This window comes from Vulpes vulpes, chromosome 7, assembly GCF_048418805.1.
Source record: "Vulpes vulpes isolate BD-2025 chromosome 7, VulVul3, whole genome shotgun sequence".
NCBI classification, from domain to species: domain Eukaryota; kingdom Metazoa; phylum Chordata; class Mammalia; order Carnivora; family Canidae; genus Vulpes; species Vulpes vulpes.
Genome location: NC_132786.1, coordinates 10,842,021 through 10,861,380, shown reverse-complemented (window position 1 = coordinate 10,861,380; position 19,360 = coordinate 10,842,021). Strand labels below are relative to the sequence as shown.

The 19,360-nt window shown below is 39.9% G+C and overlaps 1 protein-coding gene across 1 annotated transcript in view; it reads right to left on the bottom strand.

The window, feature by feature from the left end:
- The window catches only part of LOC140599775 (uncharacterized), a 36,336-nt gene extending 17,742 nt beyond the window's left edge, over positions 1-18,594 (bottom strand). Inside the window, exon 1 of the mRNA XM_072764951.1 lies at positions 17,620-18,594. Within this exon, the coding sequence (XP_072621052.1) occupies positions 17,620-18,594 (975 nt within the window). The remainder of the gene's footprint in view (positions 1-17,619) is intronic.
- Between the last annotated feature and the right edge of the window lie 766 nt (positions 18,595-19,360).

The window sequence follows — 19,360 nt, the reverse complement described above, 5'->3', positions numbered from 1 at the left end:
AGCTGATTCCTGATTGGTTCCATTTCTGGGAGCCCTAAAACTGGACTTACATTACATCTTGGTTTGGGTGATATGGAGCTTAGCATAAGCAACTCCATTTTGTACCTATTCTCCTGGCTTAAACAGAATAAAGCACTTTTTATTCCCAATTGACAAGCATTTAACCCATTTCCAAACTTTACTTCTGGAAATATAAATTACATAACAGGGGGATGATACGCCTTTATCTTTTGAATTTTCCTGTAAATGCCCTTTGCCCAGTAAAGGCAAATTAGGCTCAGGTCATTGAATTTGACAGCCTAAGAGCCTCAGGTGCCCAAGAAGTAGACCTTAGGAAGGGAGCTGAAGTGGCATGAAGGACCAGGGAAGGAACACGGGCTTTTAGGATATTCTTTGTCATACCACAGCTTTGCCTCTGACCAATGTGAGGTCCTCACCTTAGGATATTGTTCACGCTGTGTCACAAAAGAGGCCATAAATCACTTAAAGGAGAGTGGAAGACAACCTGAAACTAAAGATCTGAACTAGAGAGAACAGGAACTTAAGTTTCAGGGAGAATTTTGGTCAGTTCTACAACACTGCCACCATGTGGCTGTAGAACATTGCAGCTAGCAGACCTAGAAGTGATGGGTTGGAAGCAGTTATTAAATAGAACTGGTTTCGCATTCTATCTTAATTTGCACCTCCCACGTCAGGATACGAACATTTCCATCAACCCAAAGAATGTCCTTATACTATTTCCAATCAGTACTTCCCCACCATCATTTTTCCAACTTCCACTAGATTCCCTATTCTTACACATGATATAAGTGGAATCCTATAGTACATACCCTTTTGTTTAGTTCAAATACCATCTAAGATCCATTGTAAATTTTCCTTTTACCTACAGGTTACTCTTCATTTCCAAATCCATTGGAAATTTCTGGGTATCTCTTAGTTGTTGATTTTTAGTTTAATTCCATAGCAGTCAGAGAACAGATTGTGTAGTTTTTCAATCTTTTGAGATTTTTTGAGACATGGCTTATTTTGGTGAATGTTCCGTGTACTCACGAAAAGCCTGTGTTCTGCAATAGTTGGATGCTGTGTTCTATAAATGTCAGCTAGAATTTATAATCAAATATTCAATGCCCTTCATGATTTTTGTCTGCTTGGTTTCCTCCTCTTTCATCATATGTGTCTCTCTATGTGTCTTCTCTTCTCTATGAGCACTGGTCATAATGGATTAAGGATCCACTCTACATAGTATGACCTCATCTCCACCTAATGAATGGCATCTTGGTGAATGTTCCATGTGTATTTGAGAAGCATGTACATTCTTTTCTGTTGTAATCGTTAATTAGGTCAAGTTGGTTGGTTGATAGTGTTGTTCAAGTCTGCCATTATCCTTGGCAATTTTCTAAGTGTTCTGTCAATTACTGAATGAAGAGTTTTGAGACCAAGACTGTAACTGTGGATTTGTCAGTTTATCTTTGCTGACTATCAGTTTTTTGCCTCATGTATTTTGAAGCTCTCTTAGTAGATGCACAAATGTTTAGGGTTGTCATGTCCTCCCAGTTAATACCTTCTTTCATTATCATTGTGCTTAGAGTCTGTTAAACTTCTTGGACATATAGATTCACAGTTTTATTTAAATTTGGAACAGCTTGGCCATTATTTCTTCAACTATTTATTGTTTCATTTCTCTCCCCTCCATCAACGAATCCAGTTACCCACATATTAGGGTGACTGATGTCCCACAGCTCACCGGTCTTATTTTTATTTTTAAAATTCCTTTTTTTTTTTTTTCTGTTTGACATTCAACAGTTTCTTCCTCTATGGCTTTGAATTTACTAACTTTTTCTTCTGAAATGTCTAATCTATTATTAACTTCATCCAGTGAATTCTTTATCTCAGACATCTGGAAAGCTGATTTGAGTCTTTTGTATATCTCCCAAGCCTCTATTTAATCTTAATGTAACATTGAGAGAAATTAAATTTTAAAATTATTTAACAGTCAAGGCATTGGGTAAATTAATTATTTTTGATTATTGCCATTATCTCATTGATCTAGAGATTTTGTTTAGCTTATATAATAAAATTTAATACTTTTCTAGAAAATACATCTTTTTCCATTCTCTTTTTTCTCCTCCCTAACATCACCTTCTCTTGCCTTTCAGGTATCCTTATTAACAACTTGTGTGTAAATTTCTTTATTCAGATTCACACTCGCTTATCCAAACACAATCACATGCACACATACACACATACCCCACACACACATGCTCATATTTGTAAACATGTATAGACGGGGTATTTTTTTTCTGAAAAGATGGGATTATATTATATAACTTCTCCCTTATACTTGCTTAACAATGAGAGGGGCATCTGGAAGAGTCTGCCTTCGGCTGGGGTCATAATCCGGGAGTCCTAGGATGGAGCCCTGCATTGGGAGCCCTGCTCAATAGGGAGTCTGCTTCTCCATCTCCCTCTCCCCCTGCTTGTACTCTCTCTATATATAAAATAAAAAACTAAACAAAACAAAACATGTATTAGTACATGCCAATTTGATTATTTCATTAAGACGGTAGGTAGTTCCTAGGGGTGCCTGGGTGGCTCAGTCAGTTAAGCATGTGACTCTTGATTTTGGCTCAGGTCATGATCTCAGGGTCTTGAGATCAAGCCCCACGTCGGGCCCTTTGATCAGTGCAGAATCTACTTGTCTCTCCCTCCCCCTCTGCCCTTCACACACTTGTGCTCTCTCTCCTATGTCTCTAAAATAAATAAATAAAATCTTTTTTTAAAAAATGGTAGTTCCTAGATCACATTGATATAAACTTCTCCCTGGGGTGATATTTTGGCACAGTGCAAATTATCTCGTTGCCCAATATATTTGGAAGTAGAGGTTTCACAAGCACTGTGATATTCACCCAAATTGATTATTTAATGGGAGTTTCAAAATGGTTATATTGTAATTCTTACATGAATCGCCTGCATCCTCCATCAAGAAGAGTCATCTCTCATCAAGTGGACATAAACTGTCGTTCCTTGCCAAAGGCAGAATGAGAATTTATCTTTCATAAACTACCAATTTCTGTTGTATCTTATATAATAACTGTCTGCAATGGTCATCTGTAAATCTTTTCTGCTCTTTTTTTCTTTTTTTTTTTTTTGGTGGTTTTAATTTTTTATATAAATTTATTTTTTATTGGTGTTCAATTTGTCAACATATAGAATACACCCAGTGCTCATCCCATCAAGTGCCCCTCAGTGCCCATCACCCAGTCAACCCCCCCTACTCTTTTTTTCTAATAACTTTGTAACTTTGGACTTGTAAAGTTGTATTTCTTTAAAGTTTTTATAATAACTAATCTTTTTGATAATCAAATTGCCCCAAATTTTACCAGTGGCAGCTTGAGCAAGTTGACTTCTGTGTCCTTTTTTTTTTTTTTTAAGATTTTATTTATTTATTCATGAGAGACAGAGAGAGAAAGAGAGAGAGAGAGAGAGAGAGAGAGAGAGAGAGGCAGAGACACAGGCAGAGGGAGAAGCAGGCTCCATGCAGGGAGCCCGATGTAGGACTCGATCCCGGGTCTCCAGGATCACGCCCAGGACTGAAGACGGTGCTAAACCGCTGGGCCACCCGGGCTTCCCCTCTCTCTGTCTTTGATATCACCCCAATAGTCTTTGGTGCTTGCTTCTCTTTGGTACATCCAGAAATGATGAGCCCACCTTATCCTTTCCCAGCCCCGGTCCATATTCAACCATTTCTCCGAAGAGCCCTAATTCCCTAGAGTGGAGAAAAGTATGTAAATACATAAATCTGAGCTCCAGCAAGTTTCACTGCTAGAATGTCTTGTTTTTAAATTCTTTCAGTGTGCAGAATATATGTATATATTTTTTAACCTGAATTTATATTGGTAATATCCAACTCAGATTTAACATGATTTGGCATGATTTTGTGTTTATAGCTCTTCAACACTAAAAAACTTTAAGATATTTACTGACTTGCTTTATCTTAAAAAAAACATAAAATACTTTCAAAATTACAATACCAGTATCACTCCTAAAAATAAAACTATTAACAGAGGGAAGAGGTTCATTTGTAGTTCCCAAATTCATTCTTTTTTAAAAATCCTTAATCTATATCTCACTAAAGATGAACAGAGTTCTGTGTTCAAAGCTCACTTGGAATAATTCTTTTTTTCTCTGAGATTATGTTATCAAATGGACATATGTTCAAGTTCATTTGTTTCCTTTTTTCCTATTTTTAAGGCTTCCTTTTTTCCTTTTATGATCTAATTTTTTTCAAACATGAAAAATACGTACTTTCAAGGTGGCAATTATGTAAAACATATATACTCATGGATTTGCTTTTATTCCAAAACCTTTCACCAGGATTCCAAACTATCACCATCTCCACTAGAGGGAACTATTTTTATTCATTTCTGGTTTGTCATTCCAGTGTTTCTCTTTCAAAAATTTTTCCTCAGCTTGCGTCTTACAATCCATGAAATGTAGAATATCTGTGCCAAGCAATATACATTTTAGTTCTGATGACTTTTGAACTTCATAGAAAAGATATATTACTATTTGGTTTTTTTTTTTAAGATTTTATTTATTTATGAGAGAGAGAGAGAGAGAGAGAGAGAGAGAGAAGCAGAGACAGGAGAAGCAGGCTCCACACAGGGAGCCTGATGTGGGACTTGATCCCAGGTCTCCAGGATCATGCCATGGGCCGAAGGCAGGCCCTAAACCACTGAGCCACCCAGGGATCCCTATTTGTTGTTTTCTAGGACTGTTTTGGTCAGTCAATATTCTATTATGAGATTTGTGCAAGTTGTTTTGTGTAGCTGTTATTCACTCATTTTCATTTAGGTGTACTGTTCCATTGTGTAAATACACTACAAATCATTTATCCTTCTGTCAATGGCATTTGGTTGTTTCTGGATTTTTTTTCTAATATGTATATACTCTCACAAATATTCTATATCAGACAAAGTGGACTTGAGAGCAAAGAAAGCATTTTATAATGGTAGAAGAGTCAATTCTCTAAGAAAACTTAATTCCTGATATGTGTGTACCTAACAACAGTTAGACTAAAGTTTTTAACCAAAAAAGCCACAAAATACATGTTGTAAAAGCTGATAGAGCTGCAAGGAGAAATAGATGAATCCACTATTATATTTGGAGATTTCAACATCCCTTATCAGAAGTGAACAGATGGAGAAGATAGAAAATCAGTAAGGATATAATTAATCTGAACAGCACCGTCAAACACCTGGATCTAATTAATGTCTATAGACTATGTCATCTAAAAATAAGAGTACACATACTTTACAAGCTCACATGGAATATTCACCCAGAGAAATCACATTCTAGGGGCGCCTGGGTGGCTCAGTTGGTTAAGCATCTGCCTTCAGCTCAGGTCAGGATTCTAGGGTCCTGGGATTGAGTTCTGTGTTGGGCTCCCTGCCTAGTAGTAAATTTACTTCTCTCTCCCCCTCTGCCCCTCCGTCTGCTCATACTCTCTCTTTTGTGCACCCACACTCTCTCTCTCAAATAAATAATTAAAATCTAAAAAAAAAAAAAATCACATTCTGGGCCATAAAACATACCTTAACAATCTTAAATGAATAGAAATTACACAAAGTGTGCTCTCTGACCACAGTGGAATTAAACTAGAAACTAATAACAGAAAGATAGCTGGAAAACCTCTCAAGTACTTGGAGATTAAACAATACATTTCTAAATAACACATAAATCAAAGAAATCTTAAGAGAAATTTTTAGATACTTCGAAATAAATGGAAAAGAAAATACAGCTTATTGAAACTTGTGAGATGTAGAAACAGCAGTGTTTCAAGGGAAACTTATAGCATTGAACACAAATGTTAGAAAAGAAGAATGACCTAAAATCAATAATCTAAGCTTCCACTTTAGGAAACTAGAGAATAAGGAACAAATTAGATTTGGGGCACCTGGGTGGTCCAGTTGGTGGAGGAAATGCAGCTCTTGATCTTGGGGTCATGAGTTTGAGGCTCATGTTGGGGAGTGGAGATTATATTAACTAATAATAATAATAATAATAATAGAATAAATAAATTTTAAGAAGAACAAATTAAATTCCAAATCAATAGAATAAAAGAAATAATAAAAATTACAGCAGAAATCAATGAAATTGAAGACAAGAAATCAGTAGAGAAAAACAATGAAACCAAATGCTGATTCTTTAAAATAAAGTCGTGAAAGTGATAAACCTCTAGCCTGCTTTACACAGACAAAAAAGAGAGAAGACACAAATTGCCAATCTCAGAAGAGGGACCATCACTGCTGATGCCATTGGAGTAAGTACACTAGACCTAGATGATTTCAGTTGTGAATTCTACCAAACATTTATTGAAGAAATTGTACCGATTCTCTACAATCTCTTACAGAAAATAGAAGCAGAACAAATACTTCCTAATATATTCTATGAGGTCAGCATTACCGTAATACCAAAACCAAAGCCATGACAAGAAAGAAAAAATACAGGGACGCCTGGGGGGCCCAGTGGTTGGGTGCCTGCCTTTGGCTCAGGGTGTGATCCCAGTTTGGGGATCAAGTCCCATATTGGGCTTCCTGTGAGGAGACTGCTTCTCCCTCTGCCTGTGTCTCTGCCTTTCTCTCTCTCTCTCTGTGTGTGTGAATAAGTTAAAAAAAAAAAAAAAAAAAAAAAAGAATGCAGCCATCATAAGAGATGCCAAAATCACTTTCTGTTTTCTTAAGACATCACTAAAAGTCTTCAGAGGCCAAAAGTCATCCTTAAAGTTCAATCTGCATCCTTTTTACTGCAGCTGGATTAATTTCTTTAAATTGGAGCACCTGGGTGCCTCAATGGTTAAGCATCTGCCTTCGACCCAGGTCATGATCCTGAGGTCCTGGGATGGAGTTTTGCTTCTCCCTCTGCCTATGTCTCTGCTTCTCTCTCTGTGTCTCACATGAATAAATAAGTAAAACCTTTAATAATAATAATAAAATAATAATAATAATAATTTCTCTAAATTGACTCTTCATAAAAATCAAGAACAGCAAAGAGATTTGCACTCTCACCCAAACATTTCTACTACATTTTCTCTTCAAAAAAGGAATTTACTCAGGGAGGAGTGACTTCTATTCCAAAAGGGTATGTGGCCAAAATCAAATAAGCATATGCCTACTACCTGATTCTAGAACAGGATTCCCTTCACCACCACAGTCCCCCACCTCATACCCCATAAGCATGACCTTACACATCCTTTGACTCGTTATCACTTACCCAAATAAAAAAGAAAGCCATAATTTGCAATTAGTAATGCATCTGACCTCATGCCCATTAAACAGGTGAGCAAGCTTTGAAAACTGACATGTAGGAGATAAGCTGTCTGTTCATCCGTTCTTGTGATACATGGAGCCCGTTGTTCCCTAATATCCAATTTTGCCTTCTTTAAAAATATACTTAATTTTAACTGAGAGAAAAAAATACTCTATTTTAACTGAAGTAAATATATTTCCCAATCACCAATGCAGCTAGGTATGGCTATGTACCCAAGCTGTAAAGTGAACTACAAGCATAAATGTATGTGCCTTCCAGCACTGTCCTTAGAAATCAGGGTGGGATCACACTCTTCATTTCACCACTCTTTCCTATTAGCTGACATGTAGTCATGACCACCAGAGCTTCTGCAGATGTCTTGTACAAGAGATAAAAGCCAGCAGATGAAGAGGGCAAATTAACAATATAGAAGGAAACTGAGTTGGTGAAATCACGGAGCTAATCTACTGTTTTGTTTTCGGCACTTACAGTGAACCAAATCCAACGTCCTTTCACAAAACAAACATGACAGGAAGAGAACAGGCCCTTTTTGTAGCACGAGAGAAATTACTGTGTGGCTCCAGATTGCTGGAATGCTGGAAAAAGCTTGCTGAAAAGTAAGTTCAAGTGGACCCGAGGAGACACACATCACAATGCAACACGGAGACTATAAAATCAGTAGCTATGAGATGTGATCTACACACAGAAAAAATGACAAACTCCAATTAGATCTGGAACTTACTTAAGAAACTCAGAATTTCCAATTTATAATGTAAGCCACAACTTATTTTCTTTATTTTGCTAGAACCTAAAACCATGAAAATGGAAAGATTCTGAAGCTGAGTTCTGAGGGGACAAGTGACATGGTGAAGCTTAGCTCTATTAGACATGAAAGATACCAAATGAAGTGGAGAAGCTCAAAGCTAAATTTCAGGAACAATGAGGGCAGACTCTAGCATTGTAGAAAACATTTTTGCCTGAGAAGAAGATGGAAGAAGGATAGTGACAACTCAGGAGAAAATGACAAAAGTACCTAACATTTACTAAATCCTTCCTGAGACAAACAATGTTAACCGCTAATGGATTGCAAACTTGCCCATCATTTACTTCTACCCTTATCAAAAGCCTTCATTTATGCTCCCTGTGTGAAAATCTCCCCTTGGGAATATACTTTCGAATTTGTGAGTGTAGTTGATGAGACAATGGGACAAATACAAGTTGTCTGTACACATTCTCTTTACAGCCAGATTTTCTACATGCACTTAATAAAGCAAGACCTACCTAGGGCTGAACTTTTGTCTGTTTTTTTTTCTTTTATTAATTATCTTCAATTGGGATCATCCTACATCATAAGAGGTAATAGATTATTATTGAATTAGTTTAAATTATCTGCCCAGTTTTTATTATCTTTTTAAAGACTAGATTGAGGCTAATTCTGAATTACAAAGTCCAAGATAACACATATTCTATAAGTATACAATCCAAAAGCACTTTACTACTATGAAAAATAATTTGTGGCTCCTCAAAAAAGGTAAACTTAGAATTGCCTTATAACTCAGCAAGCCAATTCTTGGATATATATCCAAAATAACTGAAAAGAAGTGTGTCAAACAAAAACTTGTACATGTATGCTTCATCATAAGTCCTATACTGTGAAATACATTTCGTGTGAAAGCACAGATATGTCTGTAATCTCATTTTCCTAGTATATGCTTTAATTTATCCTCTAAGCACACCCTGGTAAATTATAAAGTGGCTAAATCTTACAGTCTGTGCATAAATCTATATCCATTTCCATATCCATATTTGTGTTCATGTTTATATCTCTATTCTACCACCTTTGGAGTGATAGAATTACGAAATTTTGAAAATCATACAGAATTGTATTATTTGCATGCATAAAGCTTACAGTAGTTCAAAGCAAAAGAAACATATGAAAGGTAAAGAAGAGCATTTCATAATCATACAGTGGTCAATTGCCAAGAAAAAAATAATTCTTAACATGTATGTGCCTAAGAGCATTAAGCCATATGAAACAATAATAATTTTCCCAAATTATTGTCAGACCCCAAACCATAGAACCAGGAAGATCAGAAAACATCAAGTAAGATAGAGACCATAAACATAAAATGAAAGTTAAAGAAAAAAAATCTTGAATCAAGACAGAGGAACGAAGGTAGAAAAACACTACTGAGAGAGGAGCAAAGAATTATATCTGACTTTTGCTTAGAAACAATGCAAGCAAGAAAGTAATAGAATGAAATATTTAGTATTGGTGCGGGGGAAATTGGCATAAAAACAGACACAGAGAACCTAGAATTCTGTACCCTGTGAAATTATCCTCCAAGAATGAAAAAGAAATAATTTTATAGGTAAAGAAAATTGAAGGAATTTATTGCTAGTAGACCTGTCTTGCAAGAAATGCTTAAAGAAGTTCTTCAGAGAGAAGGAAAATTACATAGGCCAGAAACAGATCTACACAAGCCAGGTAAGAGTACCAGAGAATACGTAAGTAAAGGTAAAATCAACATTTGTGTATTTCTTATTCTTAATTGTTCTAACAAATTAAGTGTTTCTTCAAAATAATATAGCAACAATGTATTTATGTATGTACTTATATATACACATAAATGTTTATGCATGTTTATGTATAAGTAAAATGCACATCAGAAATGGTAAAAGGAGTGGATAGAAGGAATTAGAAATATTTTGTTATTATATGGTATTTCACTAGCCATGAATTGTTACGGTGTTATTTGAAGTGAACTTTGCATAATTTATATAATAAACATTATATGAGTATATTGCAAACTCTAGAACAACCTCTTTAAAAGGTTTCTAAAAACTGACATGATTTGAAGGAAGAAAAAAGAAATCATATAAAATATTCAATTAAAATTACAAAATGCAGGAAAAAAGAGGGTAAGACAAATAGAAACAACAAACTAGGGAAAAAATAGTGGTAACCAAAATGTTAGATATAATGACATAATGATACAGTGATCAATTTTCACTATATCAATAACATATAACAAATCAATAAAAATAAATAATTATTGAAATGTCCATGACTTAAATATGCCAATTAAAAAATGGGGATTGTCTCCTAAAATTTGTTGGGAACCACAAAAGAGCCTGAATAGCCAAAGCAAACTTGAAGAAAAAAAAAAAAAAAAAGCAGAGCAGGAGGCATCACAATTCCAGACTTGAAGTTATATCACAAAGCTTCTTGTGATCAAGACAGTAGGATACTGGCACAAAAATATATAGATCCATGGAACAGAATAGAAAATCTAGAAATGGACCACAACTATATGGTCAACTAATATTCATAAAAGTAGGAAAGAATATCCAATGGGAAACAGTCTCTTCAACAAGTGGTGTTGGAAAAAAAAGAAACAAAAAAAAAAACAAGTGGTGTTGGGAAAACCGGACAGCCACATGCAAAAGAATGAAACTGAACCCCTTTATTACACCATACACAAAAATAAATTAAAAATGGATAAATGACTTAAACGTGAGACAGGGAACCATCAAAATCCTAGAGGAGAACATAGGCAGTAGCCTCTTTGACATTGGCTCTAGCAATGTCTGACTAGACACATCTCCTGAGGCAAGGCAAACAAAAGCAAAAATAAACCATTGGGACTTCATCAAAAGGAAAAGCTTCTGTATGGTAAAGGAAACCATCAACAAAATTAAAAGGCAGCCTATGGGATGGAAGAAGGTATTTGCAAATGACATATCTGATAAAGGGTTAGTTTCCAAAATCTAATAAAGAACTTGTCAGACTCAACACCTCAAAAATAAATAATCTAGTTAAATGGGCAGAAGACATGAATAGACATTTTTCCAAAGACATAAGGATGTCCAACAGACACTTAAGTGCTCAGCATCACTCATTATCAGGGAAATGCAAATCTAAGGACAATGAGATATCACGACACATCAGTGAGAATGGCTAAAATTAACAACTCAGGAAACAACAGGTGTTGGCAAGGATGTAGAGAAATGGCTACCCTCTTACGTTGTTAGTGGGAATGCAAACTGTGCAGCCACTCTGGAAAACAGTATGGAGTTTCCTCAGAAAGTTAAAAATAGAACTACCCTACAACCCAGCAATTGCATGACTAGGTATTTATCCAAGGGGTACAAAAATACAGATTCAAAGGGGCACATGCGCCTTAATCTTAGATAATAGCAGTATTATCTACAATAGCCAAATTATGGAAACAGCCCAAATGTCCATTAACTGATGAATGAATAAAGAAGATGTGAGATTATATATATAGATACAGATATATTCCATTATATGTAAAATGGAATATTACTCAGGTTAAAAAAAAAGAAATCTTGCCATTTGCAGTGACGTGCATGTAGCTAGAGTGTACTATGCTAAGTGAAAATATCAGTCAGAAAAATACAAACACCGTATGATTTCACTCATATGTGGAATTTAAGCAACAAATAAACAATCATAGGGGGAAAAAAGAGAGGCAAACCAAGAAACAGATTCTTAACTGTAGGGAACAAACTGATGGTTACTGGAGAGGAGTGGTGGTGGGTTAAATAGGTTTTGAGGATTAAGGAATACAATTGTGATGAGCACAGGATGTTGAATGGAAGTTTTGAATAACTAAAATGTACACTTGAAACTGAACATAGAAATTGTCAGAGTGGATGAAAAACAAGACCCCAGGATGCCTGGGTGGCTCAGTGGTTAGGCGTCTGCCTTGGACTCAGGGCATGATCCTGGGGTTCTGGGATTGAGTCCCACATGAGGCTTCTCACAAGGGAGCCTGCTTCTCCCTCTGCCCATGTCATGAATAAAAACAAAAACAAAAACACACATACACACACACAAAAACCTAAGACCTTACTAATGTGTTGTCTGCAAGAAATTTACTTTAAACATAAAAACATATATAAATTAGGGGCACTTCTATGGCTCAGTTGGTTAAGCCTACAACTCTCGATTGCAGCTCAGTTCTTGATCTCAGGGTTGCGAGTTCAAGCCCCACAATGGGTTCCACGCTGGGCATGGAGCCTACATACATGTAATATATGTGCCATGCTATAACTAATCAAAGAAAACAGAAATAGCAAAATTAATTTCAGACAAATTAGACTTTATAGCAAGTGTTATCAGGAATAAAGAGAGGCATTACATAGTGATAAGGGGGCCAATTCTCCAAGCAGACATGGCAATCTTTAACACATATGTGTCTAAGAACACAGTGTCAAAATACATGAGAAAGACTGATAGAACAGCATGGATAAATAGGTGAATCCATCATTATCATTGATTATTTTAACACTAGTCTATCAGAAATAGAGGCAGAAAATCACTAAGGACATGGCTGACCTCAACAATACCATCAGCCAAATATAATTGGTATGTATAGACTACTTTCTCCTACCGGAGCAGAATACAGATTCTTCTCAAGCTCACACAGAACATTCACCAAGATAGACCACATTCTTGATCATAAAACACACCTCAACAAATTTAAAAGAAATCATATGATATCTGCTTTGAGACTATAATGAAATTAAACTAGGAATCAATAATAGATAACTGAAAAATCCCAAAATATGTGGAGATTAAAAAACACACTTCTAATTATCAAAGAAATCTGAAGAGGAATTATATGTATATATAAAGTTACATATATAACTAAGTGAAAATGTAACACAATTTGTCAAAACCTGTGGGATACAGGAAAAGCAGGTCTTATTTGAAAATTTTATGGCGCTAAATGCATATATTAAACAATAAGGAAGATCTAAAAATCAATAATACAAGTGTACATCTTAGTAAACTAGACAAAGAAAAGCAAATTAAATATGAAGTAAGCACTGGAAAAGGAAGGAGATAGATATAGATCCTTTGATATGTAGATGATAGATCTCTAGATATATCACATATCAAGATCTAGATAGATGATAGATAAATAAATAGATAACTGGATAGATAACAGGTAGATGGTACATACATACATGATAGAGTTCTAGAAAGATATAGAACTATCTCTAGATACAGATGTAAATATATAAATATGTCACATATATACAGTGATAAATAAATGATAGATAGATGATACATGCATACACCTATGATAGAGATGAAGGGCCCTTGGGGGCCCATCTGTCATGAGCATGCTATGAAGGCATGTAGTGTCTTTCTACAACGTCAGCTTTATTCAAGCATAAAGCAAAGTTAAGTCACAATTATAAAGCAGGTTCAGGATTCCAACCTCAATGACAATTCACCATGTGATTAAACTTGGCTTCTTACACACAAAAGCAGGACAGAAGACAAGCCACACAACAAACAAGATAACAGAAGGGTGCAGGAAGTTAATGAACCAAACACAAAGTCAGTCTGTGGGCACCCGGTTGAGATAAGGCCTTAGTCTGGTCTGGGCCAGCTCTTGGCATTTACTGCTTCCAACGTTCATGCAACAAAGGATCTCAGTTCTGTTTGGAGATCAACTGGTCAGAGCCTTCAGTGGCAGTTGCCTTTTTGAAGTGGTCAGACATAGAGGGGTCAGATCTAAAGACTCTGATACTTTGCGGCCAAAATCGTTCCCTTTTTAAAGGTATTTAATGAGTTTTGGGTCTCTGCAGACCTCCTCTGGTTCTGCTTGTCATCAGTTCTGGGGTGTCAGCTGATGCTGGTCCTGGTGATATCTCCTAAGTGCAGTACCTTAACTGCTTGCATCATTGCTTGACACAGGCCCTTGCTTGACAAAGGCTCCTGCTTGACATGAGAGAGTCCATTTTGCTCTCTACACTCAGATTTGTTGGGGAACTGGGAATAGAAGTTAGGATGACAGAGTTAAGAGAAGACACAATAAATGGGACAAGTGGAGCCAATCACCATACTCTTGAACCATAGTCCATGTAATGCTGAGATACCATGTTGGAGTGAGGGAGCTCCCTGTCCCTTGATATGAGGGTAAACCCATCAGGCTCCTACTAGAGTTGGAGGCTGGACTGGCACTGACCCTCCTGTGCCCCCATTACCCTAATTGTGATCTGTCATTCTCAATAAATCATTTAATTCCACTCTTACTAGGTAGGTTCGCCCAAAATGTTTGTATTCATTCCCTTCATTTTAATACATATAGAATTTCCACTCACAGAATGCTAATCTAGAAAGAAGCTTTTTTTAGTACAGTAGCTATTAGCCCTATGTAACTAGTGCTTCTGAGGACCTGGTATTTTATTTTCTTTTAATTACTTTAAACTTAAAAAGTAATAATTTCCTCAGTAATTGAGAAAAATTTTAGTCTGTTCGAAGCATCTTAGGTATGTGAATCTCCTTTTCAACTATAAATTTATTTATTTATTTTTAAAGATTTATTTATTTATTTGGGAGAGAAAGAGCAGGCATGTGAGTGGGGGAAGTGCAGAAGGGAGGGAGAGAGAGAGAATCTCGAGCAGACTCCCTGCTGAGTGCAGAGCCCAAAGCGGGGCTTGAACTCATGATCCTGAGATCACAACCTGAGCCAAAATCAAGAATTGGACACAACCAACTGAGCCACCCAGGTGCCCCTCAACTATATATTTATAAGATCAAAATACAGATTAAGGATTTCCCCTGAAAACTAAATGTTCCTGTGAAAACTGGAATGTTCTCTAAGTGAAAAGTATTCAATTTTGAAGACTTAGCACAAAAAGAAAGAAAATGGAAACCATTTCGTTAACATTTTCCATTCGATTATGTATTGAAATTGTATTTTGGATATACAGGGTTAAATAAAATATATTATTAGAGTCAATTTCACTTGTGTCTTTTTATGTTTCTTAGTGAAGCTACTAGAAAATTTTAAAATACGAATGTGGCTCCCACTGCAAGCCCTTGGAGATATTTACCTTAGACACTTTATACTTTCTCCCTCATGAGGTGGTATGCTGGCTTTTCACTTAACATTTTATGCAGTGTCACTCTTCAAATGTCTTGAAAACAAAGTTTAAAGCTCTCCTTGTTTACTAGAGGAAAGGAACCAGAAGGGATCCACGTGCTCAAACACTCTCTGGTGGGAACAGAAGTGAGAATGTTGAAGAGACCTGGAGTGGGAGTTAGAGCACTAGAAATGGCAGGTCCTGTTCAGGAACAGTTGTCAGGGAGTCAGAAATTTTATTGTGTGACTGTGTGAGAGTAGAGTGCAGGCAAAGGGCACAGTTAGAGCAACTCAATATGATAGCTCCCGGGTTTGGGCTACTTGAGTTTAAATTAATTAAAATTAAAATTTCCATTCCCCATTCTAATAACCACATTCCAAGTGTGCAATTACTTCAAGAACCATATGAGTTACTTGTATTACTTCCCTAGGGCTGCTGTAACAGATTACCACAGACCCAGTTACTTAAAACATCAGAAACGGACTTGCTCACAGTTCTGGGGGCCAGAAGTCTGCAATCAGATGTTGGGAGGGCTATGCTCACTCTCAGGCTTTAGGGAAGAATCCAGTTCCTTGCCTCTTCCAGCTTCCAGTAGCTGTCAGTCCTCCTTGGCTCATGGCTACTATATTCCTACAGCTTCCAGCTCCATGGTCTCATAGCCTCCTTTCTTCTGTGTCTTCTCCCCTGTATTTGTCTCAAAACTCTCTCTGCTCCTCTCGCAAAGATGTGCGTGATTGCATTAGGGCCCAGATAATCTAGGATAAGTAGAGCAACTCAGTATGGATCTTTAACTTAATCTAGGATAAGTAGAGCAACTCTTCTGGATCTTTAACTTAATCACGCCTATTGCCATATAAAGTAGTATTCACAGGTTCTGGGGATTTAGATGTGGGCGTATCTTTGGGGCCACAATGCAACTCATTACACTATGTGTTGGTACAGATATACAACATTTTCACCATTGGAGAAATTTCTTCTGCACAGGGCTGTAGAAGAAAGTTATGAAACAAGGGTCAAAACACTTGATGATACAGATGCAATGAAACGCCGGGACACCTGCACCCCGATGTTTCTAGCAGCAATGTCCACAATAGCCAAACTGTGGAAGGACCCTTGGTGTCCATCGAAAGATGAATGGATAAAGAAGATGTGGTCTATGTATACAACGGAATACTACTCAGCCATTAGAAACGACAAACACCCACCATTTGCTTCCACGTGGATGGAACTGGAGGGTATTAACTGCGTGAAATAAGTCAATCGGAGAAGGACAAACAGTGTATGTTCTCATTCATTTGGGGAATATAAATAATAGTGAAAGGGAATATAAGGGAAGGGAGAAGAAGTGTGTGGGAAATATCAGAAAGGGAGACAGAACATGAGAGACTCCTAACTCTGGTAAACGAACTAGGGGTGGGGGAAGGGGAGGTGGGCGGGGGGTGGGGGAGGCTGGGTGATGGTCTCTGAGGGGGATGAGCACTGGGTGTTGTTCTATATGTTGGCAGATTGAACACCAATAAAAAATAAAAAAAAAAACATTCCAATAATAAATTCCTGTCATAAACAAACAAAAAACCCTTGATAAAGGTTCAGAAATAAGTTAGTAGCTGGTGAATCTAAGGCAGTAGGGGCAAATGTCAAAGGAATATGGGTCTTTTAAATTGTTGTAAAACTAAAGAAACACATAACAAAATTTTCCATCTTTATCATTTTTAAGTGCGTGATATAGTCCTGCTAACTATATGTACATCATTATGCAAGAGATCCCCAGAACTTTTTTATCTTTCAAAATTGAAACTCTGTAGATTTTTAATGACTCCTCTCCCTTCTCCCTCCTGGCAGTCACCATTCTACTTAGTTCCTAAAAGTCTGACCACTTCAAATACCTCATATTAAGCTGTATTTGTCTTTTTGTGATTGGTTTACTTCACTTAGCATAATGTCCTCAGGGCTATGCATGTTGTTGCTCACAACAGGATTTCTTTCTTTTTAAGGCTGAGTAATAGTCCATTGTGTCTGTATATCAAGTTTTGCTTATCTATTCATCTTTCAGTGGGTCCTTAGGATGCTTCCCCCCTAAAAGCAGGGGTTTTGCACGTGCTGCCAAAGTCAGGTCTGAAAACACCCGGGGAAGCCTTCTAGCATTCTTGCCCTCGAGGGTGGGAGGGCTCCGTCCCTGAGTCATCGCAGAGACTGCTGGTGCCTTCCTGTCCCTAAGCTAGGGAGGGGCCTACCCCGATGGTGCACGTGCGCGGCGTGGGTGGCTCTCAGAGGGCTCAGCCCAGGGTTTCGCCGTCGTGGAGCGCGCTGGAAAGGTCTCAGGGGTCCAATCCCCCTAGAAGCATAGGCCACCCGCAGCCCAGGGTGCAGGACTGGTCAGAGGTTCGAGCATCTCGGTACCTTCTGCTCAGCGTTTTGTAGAGCAGGTAGGAAGAGGGTCAGGCGTGGTGAGACGTCTCCAGTGGGGTGGGGTGTGGGCGGCACAGAACCAGGGAACCAAGCCCTCGGCCGCCCTGGCTCTTCCTGACTCGGCACTGGGGGAACAGCGCAGCAGGGCCTGTCCTGTCGGCGGGACCTGCGGTGCCAGCATCTCATTGGCCAGGACTGGGCGGGGGGGCGGGAAGAACAGGAGGGACCGACCAATCGGGGTGGGCCACCTGGGGGGCTGCTCCCGCGCAGGCGCAAGTCCTCGGCCCGCCCGGGAAGAGCCGCCTCCCCGACGGGGCAGCGGGTGCGGGCCGAGGTGGGTGCGTGCGGGCTCGCGGGCCACGCAGCCGGCCTGCTGCTGGGGGGAAGCGCGTTCCCTGTGGGGGAGGCCGGCGGCTGCCCCAGGCTTACAGCAGAGGCCATTGCGAGTCTCCTGGGAGGGGCCGGCGGTTCCCAGGTGGCAGGAAGGCCCCTCGGGTGGGGGCGCGCCTGGGGGCCGGCGCCCACCTGTGCAGGCGCCCGGACTGACTGCCTCCCGCTTCCCGCGGGGAACGGCCGTGGCCCCAGCCATGAGCCCAGCAGCTCGGCGCGGTCTTCTGCTGGCCTGCAGCCTGGCCTTCGCGCCGCTGCTCGCAGGTGAGACGAAGGGCCCCCTGCCCGCCGGCCGCCCCGGCTCCCTGCCCCGGCTCCCTGCCCCGGCTCCCTGCCCCGGCTCCCTGCCCCGGCTCCCTGCCCCGCCTCGCTCCATGCTGCCCCCCGTCGGCCACGCGTCGGCCACGCGTCCCGCGGCAGCTGCTGGCTCAGCAGGGCGTCCACCTGCCGGGCAGACGAGGAGCCTGCGCCGGTGACCCACGGCCCGCTGACCGGTGCTGCCCCATGGCTCCCACGGCCCGCTGATCGCTGATGTCCTTGTAACTCCCACGGCCTGCTGACCACTGCTCCCTTCATACCTCCCACGCCGCTGACCGGTGCTGCCCCGTGGCTCCCACGGCCGCTGATCGCTGATGTCCTTGTAACTCCCACGGCCTGCTGACCACTGCTCCCTTCATACCTCCCACGGCCTACTGACCACTGCTCCCCTCATAACTCCCACGGCCGCTGACCGGTGCTGCCCCCGTGGCTCCCACGGCCCGCTGATCGCTGATGTCCTTGTAACTCCCACGGCCTGCTGACCACTGCTCCCCTCATACCTCCCACGGCCTACTGACCACTGCTCCCCTCATACCTCCCACGGCCTACTGACCACTGCTCCCCTCATACCTCCCACGGCCTACTGACCACTGCTCCCCTCATACCTCCCACGGCCGCTGACCAGGGCTGCCCTCCTAGCTCTCACGGCCTCCTGAGCACTGCGGCCCTGTGGCTCATGGCCTACTGACCACTGCTCCCCTCATACCTCTCACAGCCAACTGACCAGCTGCCCTCATGACTCTTACATCCTACTGACCAGTACTGAGCACAGAGTCTCAATCAACTACTTGGTCTCAAGCAAACCACTGAGGCAGTTCCTGCTTTCCTGACTTTAATAAGAGTTGTGACAAACTGAGGGGGGAAAATCAGAGAGGAAGACAAACCATGAGACACCATTAACTCTGGGAAACAAAGGGCTGTAGAATGGGAAGGGATGGGGGATGGGGGATTGGGGGACAGGCACTAAGGAGGGCAGATGATGGGATGAGCATTGGGGTTATTCTATATGTTGGCAAATTGAATT